This window comes from Parasteatoda tepidariorum, chromosome 4 (assembly GCF_982258835.1).
Source record: "Parasteatoda tepidariorum strain Cologne lab strain chromosome 4, Ptep-v5.0, whole genome shotgun sequence".
Taxonomy (NCBI): Eukaryota; Metazoa; Arthropoda; class Arachnida; order Araneae; family Theridiidae; genus Parasteatoda; species Parasteatoda tepidariorum.
The window spans coordinates 23,607,920-23,633,790 of NC_141758.1; the positions used below are offsets into that span (position 1 = coordinate 23,607,920).

At 25.3% G+C, this 25,871-nt stretch overlaps 2 protein-coding genes across 10 annotated transcripts in view; one reads left to right on the top strand and one right to left on the bottom strand.

The window, feature by feature from the left end:
• Window positions 1-4,505, bottom strand: part of LOC107453993 (solute carrier family 12 member 6) — a 41,572-nt gene extending 37,067 nt beyond the window's left edge. The window contains exon 1 of one of the 2 annotated variants that reach the window (XM_071182048.2): window positions 4,276-4,505. In XM_071182048.2, the coding sequence (XP_071038149.2) occupies window positions 4,276-4,399 (124 nt within the window). In that variant the 5' untranslated portion in view covers window positions 4,400-4,505. Of the gene's footprint in view, window positions 1-4,207; window positions 4,245-4,275 lie in introns of those variants that run through there. The other variant, XM_071182050.2, reaches the window with a different exon arrangement.
• vilya (Ring finger protein vilya) lies at window positions 56-25,516 on the top strand. 8 transcript variants are annotated; one of them, XM_071182056.2, is made up of 17 exons: window positions 56-192; window positions 5,105-5,170; window positions 6,981-7,042; window positions 7,426-7,500; window positions 8,224-8,280; window positions 10,481-10,548; window positions 11,378-11,437; window positions 16,027-16,073; window positions 16,292-16,325; window positions 16,410-16,446; window positions 17,019-17,085; window positions 17,214-17,262; window positions 18,186-18,266; window positions 21,070-21,128; window positions 22,158-22,192; window positions 23,531-23,568; window positions 24,205-25,516. In XM_071182056.2, exons 4-17 carry the CDS (start codon window positions 7,426-7,428, stop codon window positions 24,269-24,271), a joined length of 774 nt encoding a protein of 257 aa, XP_071038157.2. In that variant the 5' UTR covers window positions 56-192; window positions 5,105-5,170; window positions 6,981-7,042; the 3' UTR covers window positions 24,272-25,516. The 8 variants fall into 8 exon arrangements, with proteins under 8 accessions (XP_071038157.2, XP_087016922.1, XP_071038158.2 ...); XM_087160796.1 differs by having other exon boundaries at window positions 25,318-25,516; XM_071182057.2 differs by lacking the exon at window positions 56-192 and adding an exon at window positions 4,529-4,647.
• Window positions 25,517-25,871: the final 355 nt, after the last annotated feature.

Sequence of the window (25,871 nt, forward strand, 5' to 3'; positions counted from 1 at the left end):
TTTGCGCATGCGTTTGTTTGCTTGTCCGAACTTATACACGTGGTCGACTAACAAATATATTTTGGTTCCTCTTCCGTTCGGGGTTTCCGCTGTCTTTTTAGCGGATGCAGATTTGACGTTCGATTTCAAATTTCCTTTTAAAAATAAATTTATTTAAAAATATTTCTGTCTTTGTTTTGTTCGATAAACGAGGTAAGTAAAGTAACTTATAATGTATTACTATATATTTTATTTTGTGAACACATATTATATGTATAATTACTATGTTAAATTATAAATTTTCCTATAAGTAGTCTGTAATTATTAAATTAAGAAAATTTTAATAATAAAATACAGAGAAACTCGCTAGAAAAATTTAAGACTTCTATAATTTAGTAAAAAAAAAGTTATATGCTGCATTTATACATAACTGCTTAGAAGAAGAAATATTAAGAATAACAAATTATATTAATATCCCATTATAGCACTTAGCGTATTGAAGAGGTAGAAACGGCATTTTATCAGGGATGAGATTTTTCCGCTTTTTAGCGGATTTCCGCTTTTTTCACTTTTATCTCTTGAATTTCAGCTTTTTTATCAAAAATTCAGATTTTTCTAAAAATTTCACTTTTTTTTATAAATATTCCGCTTTTTCAGAAAATTCACCGATTTTTAAAGAGAAACAGAAAATTCAAACTACATAGCTACCAATCCTTTCTCATTTTTACTTATTTTAACTATTTTCTCCCCTTTTACTCGCAGCAGATAAGATTTTCCGAATTTTTTCCCCGCCCTCCAGATAGATACGATTTTTGTAGTTCAAACGACGCTGCTTCTGACAAGCCTTTTACAGGTCCCAAGCCTGGAAACTGCTAATATCTCGATTCTTATTCACACGATTTTAATATCTAACATAAAGCATAGCTTTTCATATTTGCGATTCTTATTCACGCGATTTGAATATTGTACGTTGCGATTCTTATTTACGAGATTTAAAAATCCGATATTGTGATTCGTATTTACGCCTTTTTAAAAACCTATGTAGCGATTCGTATTCACGCAAGTTTAAAATTCAATGTCTTGATTTGTTCATGCGGTTTATAATATCAAACATCGATTTTCGTATTTATACGTGATTTTAAAATAAAGCATTCGGATTCGCATTCAGGCATTCTAAAAATTACGCATCATGATTCGTATTTACGCGATCTAAAAATTATGAATCGTGATTTGTATTTACGTGTTTTAAAAATTCTATATCCCAGTTTGTATTTTCTCATTTTCAAAATCGTATATCTAGTTTCATATTCATGTGATTTCAAAATCCATAATTGTTATTCATATTCACGCAATTTTAAGCTCAACTATCGCGATTCTTGTAAGAAGTAAATTTTTTTTTTAATTAGTTACTATAAAGGTGACTGTTTTTCTAACGACGATTATTAGTAGTATATGTAAGTGATACAACATCAGAGAAACTGGAAGGGAATATATTCAAAACTTACATTCTGTGCTTGCCTTGCAAAGAAGAAAAAATAGGATTTGTCACAAGATGTTTGAAGATGGACTGATGACTAAATATAGCAAACATAAAAGATATAGCAAACAAAAGCAATCACTTACAAAGGGATTTAATTAAAAAATTTTTTGGAAAGGAGAGAAATTTTTTTTCATCATCAAAATTTTATTTATAATTGCTGTTATTTATGCTATAAAATGCAAAATTCTTATCAAATAAAATACAATTATCTTAACACTTGCTGATTGTCATGTAATTTTTCAAACTAAAATAGCAATTTTTGTATGTTAAGGAGTTACTATATATTTCTACTTCACTGTTATTGATATGTTTCAAAGGGCTCTAGTAATAGTAGACTATAATATGAACATAATGATTCGGTCCATTGTTAAAGTTTTTTTTTCCAATATAATTTAAAAAGTAATATTACTGATATATTTGCTATAAATCACATAACAGTATTTATTAAAAGAAATGAAATATTAATGTATATTCTCAGTAGTTTTAATTTGCTAAACCAGGTAGTTTCTCAAGTAATAATTGTCTCTTATGTGAACTGAGGAAAAATATAATTTCCAGCTTTATTTTTTCAATTGGTAATTTTTATTTTCACTAAATGTTAAGTATCAATGTAATCATTTATATAATAATAGATTAGTACACAATTGTATGTCAACACATTATTTATTACCTTAAACTGTCTGGAATTTATTATTAAAGGGTTTTGCTTGCGTAAAATTTGCTATTGTGGAAATTCAGCTTTTTTGCCTTTCGGCTAATCTCATCCCTGATTTTATGCACATTTTCGTTTAAAGGAAGACAATAAATTCAGGATAAATATAGTTTATTAATTAAAGTAAGATTGAAACAGTACTATGGATATTTTCAATTGATTGAAGCATTTTTATTTTAAGTAATCTAGATACATATTTGTATTTGGCTATCAGGAAAAGTGTTAAAATAAACTCTCTCTATTGATTTAAGTAAATTTTAGTTCTTATTTTGGCAAAATTAAATTAATTAAAAATAAATAATAAGTATTCTAATAATAAATCATTAAGATTTTTATGTTTTAATAAATTATACCATTCAATTAATTAATTTCATAAAAAAAATCTAAATTTCATCCATCACCTATCAAAGCTGGCAACAAAAAAAAAATTACTCATGACTAGAGTAGGAAAAATTTTATATTCATCAGAAGATATTAAATTTTCCTCTAAAAATTTAACCAAATTTGCAAGCCAGAATTTTAAAATAAGCATATCAAAAAAAGTAATAGTTATAGTTTTTCTTTAAAGTATATCTGTTCATAATTTTCGAAATTTATTAGTAATCTAATATACTAAAATAAAATTAAAAAATTTCAATAGTAATGAAATAAATAGGAACATAACTACAATGTAATAGCGTTTATTTATTCAAATGATGTAAAATAAAAAGAACACTTATGTATGACTATGAAACAGTCAACATAAGCATAACATTACAAATAAGTAAGTTTGATGTTCCAATGTCACCAAGCTAAATAGAGCATTTCAAAATTTGTTGCTAAACGCTATTGTCTCACTCCCTATTAATCTCCTTAATTATTTTTTTATTCTTTATATCTTCATCAAAACCATGTGTTGGAAGATCTAAGAAATATATAAAAGAGTTTTTAAAATTACTTTTTTTTAAAAACTAGGAATAAAAAATGTTCTTTAGTAGAAATCTACAGCTAATTTTTTTTTTTTAAAAAAGAAAAATTTTAAAATACTAAAATAGCGGATTAGAATATTGTACTTTATAATAAAGAAACTACATGACGCTTTCTAACTTATGTTTTAACTTTAATATATCAAACTAATTCAAATTACTTTTTTTATGTCTAAGAAAAGAATTATATAAGAGTTTTTAAAATTACTTTTTTTTAAAACTAGGAATAAAAAATATGTACTCTAGTAGAAATCTACAGTTAATGTTTTTTTTAAAATAAGGAAAATTTTAAAATACTAGAATAACTTATTAGAATACTGTATTTTTTAATAATGATATTACACAATACTTTCTAACTTACGTTTTCACTTTAATATATTTAACTAATATTATTATTTACAGAATATTATTTACTTATAGCAGCCTTAATTCAATTACTTGAGTAAGATTAAGAAGAAAATCTATTTTTAACTCAGTAGCGAAACTTAGTAAAATCCAGAATAAATATTAATTTGCTTAAACTTCAGTTTAATTTACAAAATATTTTGTAAACAATAATTCCAAAAATTGTTTGTATTGAAACTAAATACTGAAAGAAAAGAAAAAGACTTTATTAACAATATTGTATCCAGGAAAAAAAGAGAAAAGAAAGAAAGAAACCATGCCATCAAATTTAAATATCTTGATGTTTTTCAAAACAAGCATTAGGTTAAAATAAAATATTTAAGCAACTTTCTTAACTAAAAAGAGGTACAAGTTAAATTAATTGTACTTTCTACACGAATAATGTGTAGAAAAATATTTTTTCTTTTTTTTTTCGATTAAAGAAAATTGTTCTCGCGGAGATTCGATATATTTAATGGGGAAAAAATGGCAGTGACAGTTGGATTACCTATAATTAATAAAAGTAATTAATAATTACAAAATATTGAAGGTATTTCGCACATCAGTGTGCAATATAAATCATTAAACTCTTGATTACATGATAAACTATAAAAAATAATAAAATACCCGGTTAGGGAATCAGTCACTGATGATTAAATTTTATTGTTTACATTTTGCCACGTTAGCCAACATACCATAACAAGCGTCATCTTGTAATCTAGATGATTCATCGACATATTGGGTTGCGCCGTAATTCCTTTCCGATCCAAAAGCTGAGTTTTGAACTGTAGGCTTGGTGACAGTGAATCTTTCTGACATGGTTGTTTTATTAGTGGGAATCACTAACGAATATAAAACAAATGACAGCACGCTCTCGATACCAGCGACGTCTTTAATCACTACCACCACTTTCACAACCTCTTACCACATGATATTGTAGAATCCTAATCAGTCTTTCAAGTGCATTTATTGAATACTGTGTTTGATGATATCTTTAAGTAGTAGATAAAAATTTATAACTTCATCTTTACTATTTGTTTACGTTTTTTATCAATAAGAAAAGAGAAGTTATATCTTCTGCTTGAGTAAAGTATTGCCAACGGAATTTTCATTAAACATAATAAATAATTTTAATAATATTTTTTTAAAGAAAATATTTATTTTCAGCCATAGTACATTTTATTACCTCTTTCTTTCTATCTAAAAAGGTTTTCCTTTTGTATTATTTAAGAAAAGTATTTTATTATATTTTTTTTAGTAGTGCAAGCAGACGATAAATGTTTTGCAACCGCGTCAGAAATCGGAACCGGGTATTTTCGAATTTATTTGCTTACAAAAAAATTATGATAGTTTTTTCTCTCCATTGATTTGATAAACTTTCTTTTATTTAACAGTTTTGTCATTGTTATTCCCTTACCCCAAAATTAGCAATTTGTTTGAAAAACTATTTTTTTTCTTAAAGATCATATCTTATTTTACAAATCATGGATTGGGTACATTGTAATAATTGTTTTTTATTACCAGATAGTGAAAAAAGCTTTTTTCTTACAAGTTGTGGTCATATTTACTGTCGTGATTGTGAGGAAAATTGTAAGTATTGATTTTGTATTACTATTTCATCTTTTTCTACGTATAATTAATCATTTAGATTCTGGAATATTTAATAGTCATAATCTTTTTAACATATACTTATCATTTTCAGTGAAATGTTATAACTTAAGACTTTCGAAACCAATGTTTCTGAAGTTAATCAATGAAAATCATTTATTTACTCCTGCAGTTATTTGAATACATCTTGAAAATTTTTATTCGTTTACTAAAGATGTGTAAAATCTAGTAGTTATATGTTTGTCAACCAATGAAATGAATGGTAATACATATGATTGTTTGGCCCTCCTTAGGATTTGATAATTATTCGTTATTATCTTACTGAAACTTGTAGTCAAATTGTTTTTCTTGTGACTGCATTGTTTTTAAATTCTTTATTATATATTGATAATAAATTATTGTAAAATTTTATTTATGGTGTTCGTTTTCATTGTCACTAACTTGCTTAAAATAAGGTTCAGTATTGGCATAGTTTTTAGGTTTTAATTTTTAAATTAAAGTGACTATCCATAGGAAATTTCATTCTTATTTCTGCTACATGAATTGAATGTTTTATCTACCTTGTTTTCAGGCAATTTTATTCTATTTCAACAAACTGAAATAGTAAAATTTAGCACTCAGTTGTTTAAATTTAAGACTTTTTTAAAAAATTTTATCATTTTCGTTTTATATTCTGAAAAAAAGGCCTAAAAATATTTTCTCGGGCTATCTAGTTTGTATCTTTTAAGTACAATTTGTTTCCTTTTTTTGGTGAAAAAAATTATCTCCTTAAAGAAAGAATACTTTCTATTGTAATATGTGATAATCACATTTTATGTCCTTGAATTTATTATAAACATTTGTTTTCAATTGATTGATTATTTAATTTAGAATTCATTTACATTTTGATTTTTTTAAAAATTGTTTACGAAAACCAACAGTTAATTTATTGATTTTAAAACTGCTTTCAGAGTACATAGTAATTTTAAAAAGTGCCTAAAGGTGTTTTTTTTTTTAATTATTTCTTAAAAACCTTAATTATGTTTCTTTTTCATTGAATGTTAGTAGAAAATGCTTATTTTTTTCTTTTCTATAGTAAGATTTTATCTTTTTGCCGTATTGATTGTCACCACAAAATAATTTAATTACACACAAAGCGTGGTTTTCAAAATATTTCAACATCTTTAGAATTCAGACAACCACAGCCTATTTGGACGTACCACCATACGTATGGTTCGAAAGCTCTTATCACTAATGTTGAGTGAATACTCACAATTCCACATGTGTTTATATTGAACTGGATTTGCTGAATTTTAACATTCATTCAAGCAAATTTGCTGCATTTTGCTAGAGATTCCCAATTTTAGGATTTACCTTGGATGCTCCAAATCTCTTAAATTTTTGCTGATTATGAAGAACTACTAAACATTTTACTAATTTTTTCCCCATATGACAAAAGAACATTTTTTTTCTCTATTCTATTTCTGTTCTCTTGTTGATTTCTTGTTTGTTTGATGGTGAAGTCCTATTGTCTTTGTCACAAGCAAAAGCCAATAACATTAACACTGTTCTATTTATAAATGAGTACCAAAATCCTTGAACTTTTATCCTTTTCTATTATTATTATTATTATTTGAGCTTTTTTATTATTAACAAAGATTAAGATTTAAAAATTTATCTAGGATTTTTTTTAAAGATAAATATTTTCAACTTCTAGAATGATTTCAAATTAAGTTGATATGAAATATTTTAAAAAAATCATTTATTGATAATTGCTTTTTTCTTTTCTTTTTTTTTTTCTTTTTTTTTTCAGGTGCCAGAGGACAGTGCAAACTATGTGGAAATCAATGTACAACTATAATACTTTCATCTACGGTATGTGAAAATATATAATTTTCTCTTGTATGCCAGTTTATTGCAAATTATAAAGTATAATATAAATTAATATTTTTTAAATGTACAGCACATAATGAAAGCTTTAAAATATTTTTAAAATTAATTTTTTTTAAATTATTTTATTTTGCCATTATAAATTCTTAACAATCTCATCATTCTAATAAAACATGGCTTACAAAAAAAGTTTTAGCCTATTGAATTTCCTTGATCTTCCAAGTCTAACTGTACTTATATTTTTGATTCTTTTTTCATTGTGAAATTTATCCTGATTTCATGTGTAGAGTAATTTTAATATTATTATATAATAGCAGAAAATTATATGTTTTCATTGCCCTGTTTCTAATTTAGAATTAATATTTTAGATGAAACCTGATGTACAAGTTTATTTTACTGATCCTGATGAATTATTGAAAAAGAAAGTAAAAGAGGTACAACAGGTAAAAATATTTTTTTCACCTAAATTATTTTATGTTCCTATCATTAAACTTGCATTATTTTCATATGATATTTATAATTAGCTTACAGGTTTCTAATAATAATTGTTGTATAAAAGACTAACATAATCCCTGTAAATGAACCAAATTTGTTTGCTTGTATTGGCTGAGGTATGCCTCAATTGCATTAAAAATCAAAAATTTAAACAACTCTTAGAATGAAAATAAAGAATTTTATATACCAGTGGTGTAAAAGAATTAAATAATGTTAGCAATAACATAATGATTTAATAAGCACCATGCAGGTTGAATTCATGAATTTTTAAATTTTTGTAGATTTATAAAAAACGTGTTTAAGGTATATATAATTATATTTTGTATTGCTGCTGTTTCATTTATAAGAAAATATATTGAATTCTAATCGATCATAAAATTTTATTTTGTTTTGTTTATTATAAATATTTTTTTTATTATTAATATTTTCCAACTTCAACTATATTTTGTTCACCAAATAATATTTCTATATGCACAATTTATTTTCTGTTTGTTTGCAGTTGACATATTTTAATTTATTTATGTTTTATTTTAGCATATACTAGATAACAAGTTATAATATAAATTTGCTATATTTATTTAAAAAACAATGTGACTTTTTTATTTACTGTGATTTTAATTTTAGATCAGTAAAAAACATTTTTTTTTTCTATTCAATTGAAAATTGTTTAGGTATCTGAATTTCAAAAAAATCATCGAGCTAGACTGGTAGCTCATCAGAGAAAACAGGTACAATCTCTTAATTTCTTTCTTCTTTTTTAAGTTAGAATAATATATCTGGTATTGTTTTTGATAAATATTTTCCATGTTCTTTAAAATATTAAATTTGAGTATTTCATCAATTACGAAATAATGAAAATGCCATGTTAACTGTAAAAATTCTAGATTTCAGCTGGTTTACTGAAAGAAAAGGTTATTTAATAGAATTTTTTTTTTTTTTTTTCAATTTTACTTCCAAAATATTTTATTTTTTTGATAAAAAGATCTCCCTGATCCTATTTTAAAGATATTTATGAAAGTTATAGAAAAAATTCTTATGACAAGAAGAAAAAAAAGGTTTGGCGTTCCTATGGAAGACAATTAGCTGATGCACCATCATTACTTATATTGTTACATAACGTCTTCTCTGACTTTCTTTTCCAGAGCTGTAGCTATAGTAGTAATAATCATTACTTCCTGTTTATAAAAGTTTATGAAGGTTTTAAAATTTAATTGATGTAGAAATATGACTTTTTCTTCAACTTTTTTAAATGAATTATTTAATACACATGCTTAAATTAAATGTTTTTGAGGAAAATAAATAAAATTAATATGTCTACCGAATTGCTTCTTGTTTATTTATTCAATTGTTATTCATTGTTTTTCTTTTTTTTAAGAAACTTGGTTCTATACAACTGCAATTGAATATTCTGTAATCAAAGCAGTACATTTGTCAAACTCAAAAATTATATTTCTACACTATTCCACTTTAATGGTATTTGCATATTGATTTTTAGTTGTTGTTAACTATTAGTGTAGCATCATTGAATACTTTATAGCTATTAATGAAAAATATGCATAAGATCATTTTTTTATTTTTTCAAAAGAAATCATTTATTAGAGACCGTTTGTATATACATTTGCTTAAACAAGTCTCAACCTTTTTGGTATTACATAGAATGTCTTAATCTCATTCATGATATTTAAAATGACATAATACTATTAGATAGTTCCACCATTTAGGATTTTCTTACTTGCAGAATTTAAAAACATATAATTCTGATTTTTAAAAAAATTAGAGCAGTTCTAGTAACTTTTGTGAAAATAAGTTTTGGTATCATTGACATGTATTCTAATTTTTAGAAATTTAAAATTTTCTTACGTATCAAAAACTGGCTTTTATGGACATCACCCAATATGTCATATCTCTAACAGCTAATTTTTAAGAATTTTTTGAGCGTATCAAGGTTGCTAAAAATTGGAATAATGTAAATGACACTTTCAGAACTTATGATTATTCCATTGCATACCTCTTTATCTTCTTTTTTATCCAGAACAATAAGTTCTTTCCAATCGTTCAATCGTTTGTCTCAAGTCAATCAATCAAGGGTATAATATTTGCATAAAACCAGTGTTAACTAAGGCAACTTTCTTCAAAATTTGACTTTCTCTCCTATCTTCTACTCAAATTTACAATGCTCTTCTATTTACTTATATAGATTTCTACATTTTTGTTTATTTTAGTACCTTGGATTCAAGAAACTGAAAACTATTTAAAAATATCGTTTCTTTGCCAAACTTTTTTTTCTTTGATAACTTTAACTTAGTCTTTTCTTGTTTCCATTCCTGTTAGCTACAGTGAATGTGGGTTTCAGAATAAGGCACTCCATACTAATATGTCACCAAGCACGAGCTTTTCGATTAATTTTAGTCTTAAAACAGTTTTAAGACTTGTTTAAACAATAAAATGTTTTAATCCTTTTATGCCCGTTTGTGATATGAGAGGAATCAGTAATGAAAATCTATTCGATCAGGGAATGCTATTCAAGTTAATTCAATTCCCTATTTATTTTTGTGTTATTACTTTTAGTATAAAATGGAAGTTTCATTTTTATAAATGATTTTTTTTTCGAAAAAGGAGCTTTAAATTTACTGTTAAGCAGAGTGAAATTTTTATATAGAATAATTTGGGTTTCACTAAATTTTATTCTTATTAGAGGAATTCTCTATTTTTAGTTATGTTGTTATGTGGTGCAGACTTTTATCAAATAAGTTTTTTACTGATGTCACATTACATTAAATGTGGTCTCTACGATTAAAACAATTACAGAGTAATTTTTTTAGCCTTTTTGCTGTACACGTTGAAATTAATGTTTTCTTAAGAATAAAATTTTTCCAAAAAATGAAAGTAAAGGAACTATTTTACTAAAGTTTAGTTTTATTTATTTAGCTTAAAAAGTTCAAAACAATTAGAGAAGATTTCCGAAACTTAATAAAAAATTTGAAAGAACTGGATAAGTAAGAACTTTATATTTTATATTAAACTTTTATTATATTTTTAATTGTTTACTGACATACTGTGTTATTAAATGCTTTTATTTTACTAATAAAAAGGGGTTCTCTTGGCGAAAGTTATTTAAATTTTTAAGGAGTATTTATGTGGTTTTATTTATCTCTATTTTCAAAATGCCATTTGAAGTTTATGTTTTGTTGTATTTTTCTAATACACTCCAACTCCATAGTTTATTTAGTATTAAAAAAATTCTTTGAATTATATTTATATTGAGCTATGCTCAGCTAATTGTTAATTAATTTTATTTAATGTTGATATAATGTAATTATATGCATTAGACAATTTTTGTATTGTTAATATCTGAATATTTTAAGATTTACATCATTTCAAAGAATAATGTATGATTATTCTTTGAAATGATCTAATGTAGAATATAGTATTTTTGTATGTTTTAAAAGCTATGTATTGCAATAAGCATGGTAAGAAATTTTTGATATCTTCTTTATAATTGTCGTATAACCACCTAATTAACCTGGCTATGCTTTGGGTCTAACACCCAATGTCGTCTCCATAATATGCAGAGGCAGCTTTAAATTTCTGCCTCACTGTAAAGCAAAAACAGTTACTTATATATTTATTCAATTCTCTTACTAATTAAAATGAAATGGATTTTTAGCCATAGTGTAGATTGAACTGTAATCTTCTAAATGGCATTTTATGATTTTTTTACTTTCCCTGGAAACATTAATCTCATTTTCTCATGTAGTTATTTTACTTTTCTAGTAAAAAAAAATTTTGAAGAATTTAATCACTTAATTTATTTTATTCTTGTAGTGAACGTAAAAAACTTCTGCAAGAAAATGATGTGATGAAGAAATATATTAGTATGCAGAGGTATCTATTAATTTTTAGCTTGTTTCTCAACTACTGTGAATAATGTATTTGTAATATGTAATGAAAAAATATTGTTAGTTTTCCAAATTATTCTTTTGTATGTATTGTTTAATAATTTTCTCATAAGTGATTAAATTTTTTCTTCTGAAACTAATGGTGAGAATGAATAATAATTGGCAATAACAAATTTTATTTTTCTTTTAAATAGTTTTCCCCTCTATTAAATGTAATACTTAGTAAATTATATATCCTTACTCTCAAAACTAGTTTTGTTTTACTATTTCTGTTAAAATCTTATTTATAATAATTTTCTATTGAAATTTTTATTTTGTGGTGTATTTCTCTGTAAAACTGTAATTTCTTCAAGTGCAAGTTGAATGATCCCAATGTTTTAATTTTTCTCTTTTATTTTATTTTTTTCATTTTTTTTCTATAAATAATTTAATTTATTTATCTTGAATAAGTAATACTATTTGAGTATTGTACATTATAGTGACTTCTATATCTTGTACCAACCATTGTACTCTGTCGATCTAATCTTAGTAATATATTTTAATTACTTAAGCACACACATATTGTACTGGGGTAGTTAAAACTAACATGAATATTTTTAACATAACCTTTTTAAAAAAAAAACTTGCACAATTTTAAGTTTTATGCATATTCTTAAATATTAATTATACTAACTTATTACTTATAACTTTTTATGATAATCCAAAGTTCAGTTTGAAATTAGAACTCACTTTCCATTGTCGCGAACAACATTTTCTCTGCCTTATTCAATAGAGAGACTGCGCTTACAAAGGGAGTTTTTGTAAATTTCATTAAACTAAAGCAAACAAAACAAATTAGTCATGAAGCTTTAGCCAATACATGGATACTTTTGAAATTTAATAATATAAGTCATCTATGCATTAGACAAAAGAAAAGGTTTATTTTTTTTCTGTCTTTAAATATGTATCTTATTTAAGTTAGGAAAATAATTATCACCAAGTTACAAGCAATTATAAGCATAAAATTCATGGTAAACTTTTTTTGGTTTTTCTTAATGCAAAACAAAATAAAGGTTTATCTTATAAATACTTGAATAAATGTTAATTAAGCTATATTAATTGATTTAGATTTTTTTTTAATTACCAGTTGACAGATGTGTTTGTCTTAAGTTGCAATTTATTTTACTGACATGATAATTAAATAGAAGCTGTAAATAGTTAGGTGAGGAAAAAATCAAATATAAAAAAATTTGTGTTTTTTAAAACTAACTACAAAAGTACCGTATATTCCGGCGCATAACGCGCCCCGGCGTATTACGTGCACCCGTAATTCCTAATAACTTTTTTTTAAGATATACTCTTCGTATAACGCTCACGAAAATTTGGATTGTACATGAGCAATATCTCGTCTAGTATCTATAGAAAACCAGAAAGCCTTTTAGTGTGGGACATGTTTTGGTCCCACCTTACAGATAATACAAAAAAACTGTTGAAAGAATGTAACACCGATATGGCAGTTATTCCGGACGGATTGACACCATTAGTTCAGCCATTGGACGGCTGCTTTTAAAGCCAATTTAAAGAAACAGTGGAACACTTGGATATTGGAGGGCGAGAAAACTTTAACGAAAGGAGGACATATGCGCCATGCAAGTTTGGAAACAGTGTGCGAATGGATATTAAAAGCATGGGATCAAATTAAGCCTGAGATGGTTAGAAAATCATTCAAAAAATGCAGCATTTCAAATAATCTGGACAAATCAGAAGATGACTGTCTATTTATGGATGAAGGTAACACAGATGAAGACAAAACAGATTGTGCTGACGTGCTTGAAGAAATAACGGAAAACGAATATAATGAACTATTTATGTAACAACGAAAATCAATAAAGTATATAGGTAAAGGTATGTTATTTCTTTAAAATAAAAGAATTTTTCTATATTTTAATTTTTTTAATCTACAATTTTTTATATTCGACGTATACCGCACACCCGTAAATTCCAATGGTATTTTTTGTATTAAAAGTGTGCGTTATACGCCGGAATATACGGTATGTAAATTTCTTTAATTTCTTTGTTACCCAATTATCTGTTTCACAGATACTACTATATTAATATCTCTTGTATGCAAGAAATGTTTTGACATCTTATAAAATTCTAACAGAAGTTTACTTCAAATTCTGCTTAAAAGCTTTAATTTCAAGATTTCTTTATATATATATAATTGCACTATAATTACCATAACTTTGCATCATTGTTCTAAGAGGTACATTTCATTATGCAATAAATAATTTTAAATCAAATTAGGATTCACCCATGTATTATTATCGCCATGTGTGGTACAAAATAATCAAACTTTTTAAGAATGAATTTAAAATTGAGCTCTCCAAAATGTCCCTCAATAAAAAGGGCTTAAACTTAATAGTTTGAGGGGATGAACTCAAATGTGCTAATTAATTAATGCAGATGATATTTTAAGTTACGAAATCAGACACAAAAACATTCATTGAATAGCATTCTCTGAACAAGCCTACCTTTTTTTTCAACGTATTCAAATTTTTGATCCCTGAAATATAAAGGGTAGCCGCATTCTGAAATTTGTGGTCTCCACAGTTTGGTGAGGAAAGCGATCTAAAGTTTTGACCTTCCAATGTTAATTTTACTTTTTGTGTATTTTGCCATACCTTGAGAGTTTTTTATGCAAATTTTAAAAAAATTTGCACGCAATTATAAGATTCAATTTTACAATGATGCGATGCCATTTTACTGCAGAAATAAATTTTAGTAAATATTTATTATTTTTGTGTTTTTTTAAAAAATAGTTGAAAAAATTTTTAATTGTAAAGTATGCAGTTTTTTACGCCATTTTAAACTCAAGATAAGATTTAAAGATTCGGCTGCTCTGACGAGCAGGGCACGTCGACCAGAGGTCTATTGTACCCGAACCCCGTGATTAGAATGAGACAGTGATAGGAGAGCAGCCTGACTGTCAGAACAGATGCGGATGGTCGTATTTGGATATCCCTTGTCTAAGCATATCTTGCAGCACAAGATAATGGCATAGACCTCAGCCTGAAAAACAGTGGCATAGTTTCCCAGGGGAAAGTGAAGTTTGGTACTATCATTGGAGCAATAGATTCCTGCTCCTGATTTAGCACCAATCTTTAAACCATCAGTGTACCATATTAGACATTTGCCTTTAAGCCACCGAGGAGAATTAAACCATTCTTCTCTAGTAGGAAAATGGATTTTAAAGGGCTTGTGAAAAGCATATTTTAGTGACATATAGTCACTAGGCATGATAAAAGAGGGTATATCCACCACTTGTGAGACAAGATGTCCCTATGACAAGTGTTTGGAATACTCTTTCCATAGGTCAAGGTGCATAAGACGCTTTATGCCTGTCTGAGCTTCAACTTCAATGCGTAAGTTCAATGGAAGGAGTCCAAGTAAGCTCTCTAGATCAGCTGTAAGAGTGGTCCTAAGACAGCCTGACAGGGCTACTCAGACCATTCTTAGTAGTCTATTAAGATTAGAACTTGCGGAGCTCAATCTAGTCCTCGACCACCAGACGATTGCGTCATAAGTGATGATAGGACTAATAATCATTGAGTATATCCAGTAAACTATTTTGGGGGATAATCCCCAGGATCTACCAATAACATTTCTGCAAGACCAGAAAATCTTTCTGGTCCTGCTGGTACAGTATTCAAGATGATAACCCCAATTTAGTTTGGAGTCAAAATAAACCCCGAGAAACTTGACTTTCTATTTTAAACTTAACAAAATATGAAATTTGGGCAAAGTCAGTCAAACAGCTCCTGAGAAATCTAATTTTAAAGTAATAATAATTTAAATTCGATTTCTCAGAAACTATTCAGTTGATTTTGTACCTTGTAAACTTACATACTTTAAAATAGCGTAAAATATTGTATACCTGACAATTAAACAAATTTTCGACTGTTGTAAATAAAATAATAATTATTCAGTAAAATCTTTTTTTTTTTTTTTTTTATGAAATTATCTTTGGAAAAGCAAATTTTATAATTTTATGCAAAAATTTAATTCATTTAAAAAGTTTTCAAGACATGGTGAAATGTGCAAAAAGTAAAATTAAAAATAAAGGGTCCAAACTTTAAATCTCTAGAAGAAACTATGGAAATCATATTTCCGAGATTGTGGCTACCCCCTAGATTTTAAAGGTCACATCTGAATCGATCAAAAAGAAAGGTATGTTTATTCAGAGAAAGTACGTTTTTTGCCTGATTTCAAAATTTAAAGAATCGTCTGCACTGATTAATTAGCATATTTGAGATCTAACCATTAAGATTGAGTCCTAGGCCGTGAAGATCTGATCATTAGATCAAAAGTTATTAAAGGTGGACGATTTTTTTTTCTTTCCCCGCACTGTACATGTCTGCTTAGTTTTTGTTAGATATTTGGTAAAGTATCCAATGCTTATTAATCAGTTTTTTTTTAATCTTGTGATAATTTTTCTTTAACTTAAAATATCATTAGCGGGTGAGATATTCAGTGGAAAATAAACACTGTTTTTCCTGATCTTGAAAATGGATAACTTATTCCAATTTATTTCAGAAATGCATCAAGTAGCAACCCTGGCTCAGCTCAAAGATCAGATAGAGGTGAATATTTATGAACAACTTACCTTCTTATTCAATTCAAAACATTTTTGCCACTTTTTTCAAATAAGAGATTAGCAATTTTTCTTCATTAATTTGATAATTTTTGCTAATAGATTTTGTTTCCAATGCAGCATATATATGTCTCATTAGTTCATGGTGATTTTTCCATAGGTTACTAAATGTATCCACTTTAATTTATATATTTCAATTTGTTATAGGTAGAAAATCTCCATATGAGGAAAAATCTCCACTGTAAGCATTTTCTCTAATGATATTTTATTTTTCCTACTTTTTTTTCTCTTCGCTTTCTTTCTTATGTCTTTCTCTTTTCTCTAGCTCTACTCTTAACACAGTGTTTACAAAATTTACTGATGTAAGTAAATTAATTTTCAATGTAATGTTTTTTTTTTTTTTTTAAATTGAACTTTTGCTGTAAATCAATTTGGTTCCTAAACACGAGTAAGATACATGATGTCTGTATGACCAATGTGACTTTAAATAAACTTAATTTTATTGTTAATTTTAAAAAAAATTTCGAGGTCTGTGCATAGTATTGCTTTTATTTATAATGTTTATGTATTATAAAATACACATACTTTACAACATGAATTAACGTTTCTTAAACAAAATAAAATATTTGTCATATTTTCTATAAAAAAAAGATAACTAATTATTGAATAAAAATTAGTATCGTTCTTATAAAATATTACCATCTTCAGTAAATATATGATTCAAAATTTTATTGGAAAACTCAGAGCACGGGTCAATTCATTGTTCAAGTAATGTTACACACATAACTTTCTAACAATTTTATAGTGATAAATATCCATCATCATAAAAAAGAGCAGATATTTTGAGAAAATATTGCTTTTTTGTAGCTTATAATTAATAGAAATCTATGTCTGACATTTTTTACTATTGTTTAACATAATTTATTCATTGCAGAAAAGAGGGGAAAATTCCAAAACACAGAGAATAACTGTAATTACCCCTCCCTCAAATGGAAAAATAGGTACTTTTTTCTCTATTTATTCATATTTATTTGCCTGGTTTCTTTTTTTTAGTACTTCTAAAAGGTTTAAATTTAAATAAGTATTCTATTGTCATAAAAACTCAAAAATAATATTGTATATCTTTTAGGTGTTATCCCTAGCACTGAATCACCATCAAGTTGCTTAAGAAAGCTTAAGTATGTGTTCATTTATAAACTCCATGAGTACCATGCATAGCTGCCAACTCTACTGGATTTCCCAGTAGACTACTAGATTTTACTCGTTTCTCCTGGTTTACTGGTGTAATAAAATTTCTCTCTCTCTCTCTTTTTTTTTTTTTTTTTTTTTGTACATTTTAGGAAATTTCCTAAAATTGAGTTAGTTTCCTATAAAAATATCTATTGCAGTAAATATTTGTTCTTCTAAAATATTCAGTTTACTTTTATTCAGAATTCCCTTTTTAAATTAGTGAAAAAATCTTTTAATTTTCTGAGAATTAAATGCCTATTACTATTTGAAATTATGAGTAAACATAATAATATTTCAAGTTCGTTTGATGTCAATCATAACTGGAAAATATTGCAATTTTTCTATTTTGATGGCTATAGAAATCTCTAATGTGTAAAATATTTTTTGTACATTATGCAACAATTATCATAAAATTTAATTTATATTATTTTGTAAAATTTACAATTTTTTTTTCATATAAATGTTGGCAGCTATGACCATATTATTATAAGAGTATTTTACAATTATTTTATTTGAATTATTTTATTTGAAATTAATTAAATTCTGAAATACTATTACATATTCAATACTATTATTTGGAAGTTGCTTATTGTACTAATTTTAATTTGATTGGGAATCAAAATTGATAATAATATTAATATTTATTTTTTATATTATTCTCAAACTGTATTTTTAAAACAAAGAAAATCTGAAAACAATTTATTTTTCAGGTAAAGTCACTATTTTTCCCTTTTTTTTAAAAAAAAAAATTTATTGGTATAATGTTTAAAAAAATGAATAATAAATTTATTTTAAAAGCCATATTCTAAAGGAAATGCCAATTTTATAATTTTTTGATATTGATTTAATTATGCTTCATTTTGATTGCTAGCCTGTCTCGCTCAACTGAATCATTGCTAGATAGGAATACTCCTCAGTATATCTCACCAATGTCTACTCCAGGAAGTGTTTGGTATGTTTGTAAACATAAAAATTTACAAGAAATTATATTACTAGAAAATATATTATTATGGAAAATTAGTGTAAATATAAAATTGTTAGTTTTCTTGTTTTGTTAAATCAAAATTACTATTATCATTTATATTTTGTATGATTTATTATATTTTACATTTTTTATCCTATGTATTACAATTTTTTAATATTAACAGTAAACATCTAATAATTCACAGTATAGTCTTATTCTCAAAACAATGTTAAAAAATTAAAAGCAGTTAAATTGAAAAAATTAAATTAATAAGCAATAAACAAAATCTGGTTTTCTTTTATTTTCCTTTTTGTTTTTAATGTGACCTAGTCAATAATTAACAAGATGGCAAGGATAAGATATTGCAGGTTGGCCACTCTTTCTGGAAATATGGAAAACTAGAAATTTTCAGGGGCTTTAAAAATAATGCTTAAAATTTCTGGAAAGTACAGAATTAAGTATAAAAGTATAAGCACTGAACATAATTTTGCCTCTGTGATCACACAAAAACTTGCCTCTAATATGTTTCATTTTATTTTTATGCATTAAAACTGTTAACTGTTAAATAGCTTAAAAAAACTTCTTGGCTGTTATTTTCCTTAATTTTCTCATCATAATTGTTATTTTATAAAAAACCTGATTTAGTTCTTTTCAATAAATAATTTTATTTAATTATTTCAAGAAAAATATCTTTCATTTAAATTAGACTTTTTTAATCTTGAGCTTTAAATAAATTTATTAAATGGAAATAATAAATTATATCCTTATTTATTATTTATTTATTAATAATGAACAATTTTAATTGAAAAATATGTCAGGTACTTCATACTGAAATATCATAGGTAAACATAAATCTGTATGAATATCTAAACATTCATAAATTATATTTAAAATCTTGCATATTTAAATTGAAAAACTATTCCAATTTTTTAAGTTTTACTCTAAAAATTTCGAAGATTTTTTTTAGATTTATCACCCTGGTTAATGTTACCAATTTTGCTAAGAATCTTTTACCTTATTGGCTGGAAAAAAATTTCTATATGCATACATTATGATCTAGAAGACTTAATTTTTATAATCTATATAGCTAAAGTACCTAAGTTTAGATATTTGCTCTGATATTTTTTGACATTTAGGTTAGCAATAAATAAAAATTATAGTTTTTCCCCATTGAAAATCAATAAAACATTTGAATAAAGATGAAACTCATTTTAAGTTTAAAGGTTATAAAATTGTAAATAAAGTTTTCAAATAAAATCTTTTGAAAGCTATTTTTCCACATTCATGGTGCATCCAAATAAAGAATTGTTCCCTTATTAATTCAAAAATCATACAAATATTTATAACTAAAGTGCTAGCTTATTATTATTACTAATATATAGTGTAAAAATATGAATCCAAACTTGAATTAGTTTTCAAATAAATTAGAAAATAATTTAGGACTTTAATTTTTTTAGGAAATTCATAGAAACTTAATTAATTTATTTTTTTTAAAAATGAGGTCATTGGTTTCAATTAAATTATTTTTCAATTGGTTTTCACAGATTTTAAATATATTGTTATTTCTAAAGATAAGTTTTAATAAGTAAAATAATATAATCGATGTATAATAAATTTTGAATACACACTTTGGAAATCTTATGCTTTTAATAAGGTTTGTCATGGGGATTACAGACCACATTACAAAAATTGTTTGTTATGTGGCTTTTTGTGTAAAAAAAACACAAAAAGTCCAATTTCCATATTTTGTAAATGTTTTCCAAACAATGGAAAACATTTACAAACCTTTGGTACCTAAAATATCACCTTTGGTTACCTTTAGCACTTTTGGTTACTATTACCTTTGGTGCTTAAAATATCAATTTCCATAAATAAATAAGATATTATTTACCATCTTTTTTTCCTACTTACTTTAACTATATCCTAATTGTTTTCTGGTTTTATTAGCATGTAGTTATTGTAATAAATTCTTTCTCTAAAATTTTGAAACATTGCAATATATCTAAATAAAAAAATATCTGCAATTAAAAAAAATTAAAAGCATTTCATTTCTTGTAAGAAATTTTTACCGTGCCTTCAACAGTCCCTGGCTTGGAGACATTTGTCCCTTTATTCTAACTTTCTTTGAGTATGGTTTCACTTCAGTATATTTTACTAATTGTTTGGGGGGTTTTTTTTCATACCCTTTTTAAGATATGTTTCCTTTATCTATTATAATTTTTACAACTAGCTTAAAGAGATTTTTATTACTATTATATTAATCTAGTGGCCGTTGTGTTGTACAAAATATAATTAAAAACGTAAAGTTTTGAATAAAAAGTATTAATCAATGCAAGTTCATGTTGACCATTTGATTTGATAATAAATTTTGACAGTTTATTTTAAAATTTTTACAGTTTATTTAATAATAATCATAAAGTATACTCTAAAGAATGAGTTATTGGACAATTCTCTCTGATATATGTTTAAAACTGAGAAAATAAAAAATATTTTTTTAAATAAAGATTTTTTTTTTCATTCTTGTAAATTACGGTGAGTTGCTTACATTAATAGTTACCACTAATAACAAACATTAAAATTAAATAATTTTAAATTTATAACAATTTCATTTATGAGATTGAAACTTTGGATTATGTTTTGCAAACTAGAGAAATTTTTTTGTCTGAATAGAAGCTTTAGGCTATTAATTCATAAGAAATATGTTTCTACAACCTAATTGTTTTTTCATTTTCAATCAATTATCATTTATAAATAAGCTTTATTTTAACTATGTTCATGTGATTTATTTTAGTGATAAGTATGGATCATTTGCAACGCCACTGAGCTCTGCCGGTGCAGCTACAACTTTGGGTAGTGTATTATTTTTTATTGTTATTATCATTTTGTATATTATTGGTAACTAACTCTTTGATTTTTATTAGTTCATATTGCACTTTTTTCTAATTGTAAAATGCTCAGCAACATTTTTTTAACTGTTTCATTATCATCCTTAAAAGAAATTTTGAAAAAAATCTTTGTTTAACTTAATTAAAGCCTTTAAAAACTAAAGCTATATTTTTGCAATAGGATTTTTCTGTGTTAATTGTAATCTTCGTGAAATAGACAACCTTCCCATAATTTAGTTGTTTAATAAGTGTAAACAATCAAATAAGAAATTTTTCATAGAAACACTCCTTTTTGCAATGAATTCAGATTCTTAAACTTATTTTCACAAACTTATTTTCACAATTTTAAATTGTGAAAATAATCACAATTCTTAAAAATATGTTACAATTCATTCAGTTTAGAGAATTGTCAGTTATTTGTATATCTTAGTGTTATTTTTTATGTTTAAACTTGTTATAAAATTTTTAACAGAAAAAATTATTCATAGTGAAAAAATGAAAAAATCTTGTAATGAGCATTTATTATATAATTGAAGAACTAATTTGTTCTGTCTTTTCGAAACAATATCTTCAAAACTTTAATAAATTTTGTTGTTTGTCAATTCTTGTATGCAATTGAATATGCTCTAGTGTTTATTTTATTATCTAGTGGGATTATGGATTATTTTAAAAATTACTAAAACTTATTCATTTTTTCTTTTATTGTTTTTAAACAAAACTTCCTATGATAAGATAATTGTTTTCTGTTTCTTAAATAAAAAAAGTTTTTAAAAAAAACACATCGTTGTTGCTGCTAAAAACTGTAGGTAACAGCTTCTTCCCATGTATGAAAGCATCATTACAAACTGCCATCTGTGTATAAAAAAAACATGTACTTGTCGTCATGTTTATTTTTATCTTTTTTAAAAGATTCAAATCTTTAATGTTATATTTTTATAAAAAAAATTAGATTTTTCTTTAACTTTTAACAACAAATTTTTACTCTTTTTTTCAGATGCATATAGCTCACCTACTGATTTTTATTTGAAGGTAACATGTAACATTTTTAAGATTATTTTATAATTGAAACTGTGCAACTAAAATGGATAGATTATTAGCATGTAATATAAGGTAGTTCCTGTAACATTTTGAATGACAACATGTTTATACATTTAATTATCAGTGATCTTTACCTTTAATAAAAATTTTCATTTGAGAAAAATATATATTTTTAAATAAACCTATTTTATTTTATTTTATGACCGCCGTTGAACAGCCGACCCAATTTTTGGGTTTACAACTACTAATGTTCAACGCCGTATCCAGAATACAGTGAAACTCCTGGATCAGTGCCCCCAGAGGTAATGATTTGTTATGGGAACATGAAGGACTTTGAGACTCGACAGATTTAACGTGCATCAGTCACCATTTAAGCCTATTGTAGGCTTCAGCAATTATTTGTTGCAGCTAGTTCAAAAATGGCAGAAAATTTCGAAAAAATATTTTTTCTGTCACAAATTTAACAGCATTGCTGTTTATTATTAAATCCTTAATTATAACCATCTGCTTCAACCCTACTGTCATAAGTCAAAGTTATGTAGGTGGAAAAAAGCTAAACAATTATATTGTAAAATTTTCTAAGCTTACAGTTAGTTTTTAATATTTACATTGATTTCTACCATATTATTTTTGACCTTGGCAAATTCATTTTAAATTACGGATTCTTTTCCATCCCATTGGTTATATTCACTAGCTGCTAATTATAAATGCATATATTGCTGATAAGCAATATAAGTTGAAATTACTTTTTTTTTTCTTTTTTTTTTTTGAATATTTATTTTAGTCTGCTTAAGAAGGAAATTAGAATTAGATAAGATTAAATAATAAAAAAATTCTATTACAACTCAGTTACTGAAGCTGCAAATTACAAGTTAAATTTCTCCAACTCTATCCTAACGTAGAATAAACATTTTGAAACACTAATATCATTGCAGTTTTCAGAATTTTAGAAAATTTTATGTATGCACATTATAAACACAGGAATGCCCAACTTCTGAAGATTACCCATATTTTTTAACTTTAAAAAAGCATGGGAAATTAAATTTTTATGAAACTCATATTTTCTGGCACTTTTACTAATTTAGTGAAGGAACTAACTTATTTACCAACTGCTGTTATTCCATTCTCGATTCGATACATTATTTTTGATTAAATCGTGCGCTATTGTTATATTTTTGTTTTAGCTAGTGAAATGTTGAAATCTTTTCCTTTATTTTAAAATATGAGAACTTTTAAAAAATTTGAATTTAAAACATTTCTAATAAATTTGAATTTAAAACATTTCTAATAAATTTGAATTTTAAACATTTGTAAATGTTAACTTTTTAGAATCCACATTATAAAAGGGACATAAAGAAACTTGTGGTGTAAGTAATTATTTATTTTCAATAATCATGTTTATTTTTTTGTATATCTTATGCTTGTATTAAAATGTAGCATAGTAGCTTCTTTCTACGATATTGATAATAGCTACATTTGTAAATTTATTGTTTCAGCAATGTGTTATATTTCAATTTTTTATATTATTTTGTTTTAAAATTTATTCTGGAATTTATCTTATTAGTTTTAAACATGTCTTACAGTTTATTGTCACTTTTAAAAAAAATTTACTAAATGTTTGATATTTCACTAAATTGTATTACTAATGCTGTTTAAATAATTTTATATTTTAAATAAATATATTTACAATTGGCACATTTGTGTAATATAATTTAAATACAGATTTAATTAGTAAAACTGATTTATTTTAATATAATTTAAATTAAAAAAACTTAAAATAACATATAAATAACATAATAAATTCATAAACAAAAAATCTAAGTATTATACTTTTTCTAGATGGTAAAGACTCATGCATAGTTTTTTAGATTTAAAAAAAAATTTATAAGCTACTTTTGGAATTACATTTTTTTATAACATTCTAATTTCATTTTAGGATAATTATTTGTTTGGAATTTGAATTTTGTTTGGAATAGTAATATTGGAATATAATTTTATTTCAGAATAGTAATAGAGTCTCAACTAAGTATTTTATTACTTATTTTATTTTTATTTTATATTTGCTTTTGAAAGGTACTTGTAATAAAAATGGTGTTTAATTAGTATTAAAGTAAAAATTGGATTAGAAAATTTTTAAACATTTTTTTTTAACTTTAAATGTCTTTATTAAGTCTTACACACTTATTATAAATGTGCTATAAAATAAACCAGTATTTAAGTAAACTTATGGCTATGAAAAATTATTGGGCATTTAAACAAAATTGACCAAATTTGTATTTCTTAAGGCTCTCTACCCAAAGAAACAAATATTTATTAATTTATTTATGCATCATGGTTTACATAAATTATTTCTAAATAGTTACTTTGGTAATTTACTTTTAATTGAGAGAAAATGCTTAATATTGAACAAATATTCCTACACATAAATAGCTAGTATCTCTTAAAGGAAGAATTAAATTCGATAAATAGTAAAAATATTTTATTTCAGAAATATGGAATCATATGTAGCTTCAAAGTAAAAAAAAAATATTAATTTTTGTGTACATATAAATTATTAGAAAATGGCCCGGGGGTGTAGCTGCAGAGCTATAGGCCCCACAGGACACCTTTGTCAACAAAGAAATCAAAAATATGAGTGTCATGTGTGTGTTAAATTAGTTTTTACCAAAGAAAGTTAAGGAATCCATGTATTGACTATTATTCGATTAAATTTGCCAAAACTCTTTTTCTTAGCCTTACACATTCAAATGTGTTTGCAGAAAAGAAAGTGTTAAAATAAGAAAAATTTAATGAATCCAAGACATTTGCAACCCTATAACGGTTTTTGAATTCTATACTAATTAGGCAGATGTAGAGGGAATTTCTAAAAATAGATTATATTCTGCACTCAATTCAATTTTGTGATACAAAAAATTGCAGATTATATTAATGTTTTTTATTTATTGTAAAAGGATTAAATAAGATAATTTTGTTTTTCAATGTTAGGAAATATATTATGCATATTTCAGCATGACAATAACAAAACAATTTGTTTGCTTAATTTATTTAAATTGAAAGCTAGCTCTTATTTGAAAAATTATTTATTTTGGAAATTGATTTCACTTTTTTTTTTTCAGACATCCTTACAGCCCAGTTGATTGATGTAATAAAACTGTTATCTATGAATTGATCTGAATTCTATCTGATCTTTGGCAGAATACAAACTTATTGCAATAATTAACTTATTGGGTGTCAAATACTGTATAAAAATTTGTCTATATTATTAAAAAAACCCTTTCTGTAGGTTGTGTCAAATAAAATATTTATACTGATAAATACATGTGATTATTTCAAAACAAATATACACGGTGACCAATAAGTTCTCATACACTTTCAAATTTTCATTGCAATAATACTAAATCATACAAAAAAAATTTGCAATAAATTAAAGTTGCAATCTTTGAGTATCTTTACAACAAAGAGTTTGGAGTAATATTCCCTTTTACTTTATTTTGAAGCTATAGTCTCTTTTAAAATCCATCACATGTGGCATGTTACGCTTTCATTAACATTATCTGCCATATCTTTTGAATTACATTTCCGAATTTGCTGATTTTATGTTTATTTAGCTGGGAGGCATGTATGATTGAACAAGATAGTCAAACGAATTCGGATCGGTTGTGTTGAAAGC

What these genes read in the sequence shown, in the direction of transcription:
- vilya (XM_071182052.2), top strand. Translation starts at nt 5,065, where the DNA reads ATGGATTGGGTACATTGTAATAATTGTTTTTTATTACCAGATAGTGAA. An exon ending in TCCCTCAAATGGAAAAATAG is followed by an intron (nt 17,086 to 17,213) that starts GTACTTTTTTCT and finishes TATATCTTTTAG; the next exon opens with GTGTTATCCCTAGCACTGAA. An exon ending in GACATAAAGAAACTTGTGGT is followed by an intron (nt 23,569 to 24,204) that starts GTAAGTAATTAT and finishes ATTTTATTTCAG; the next exon opens with AATAGTAATAGAGTCTCAAC.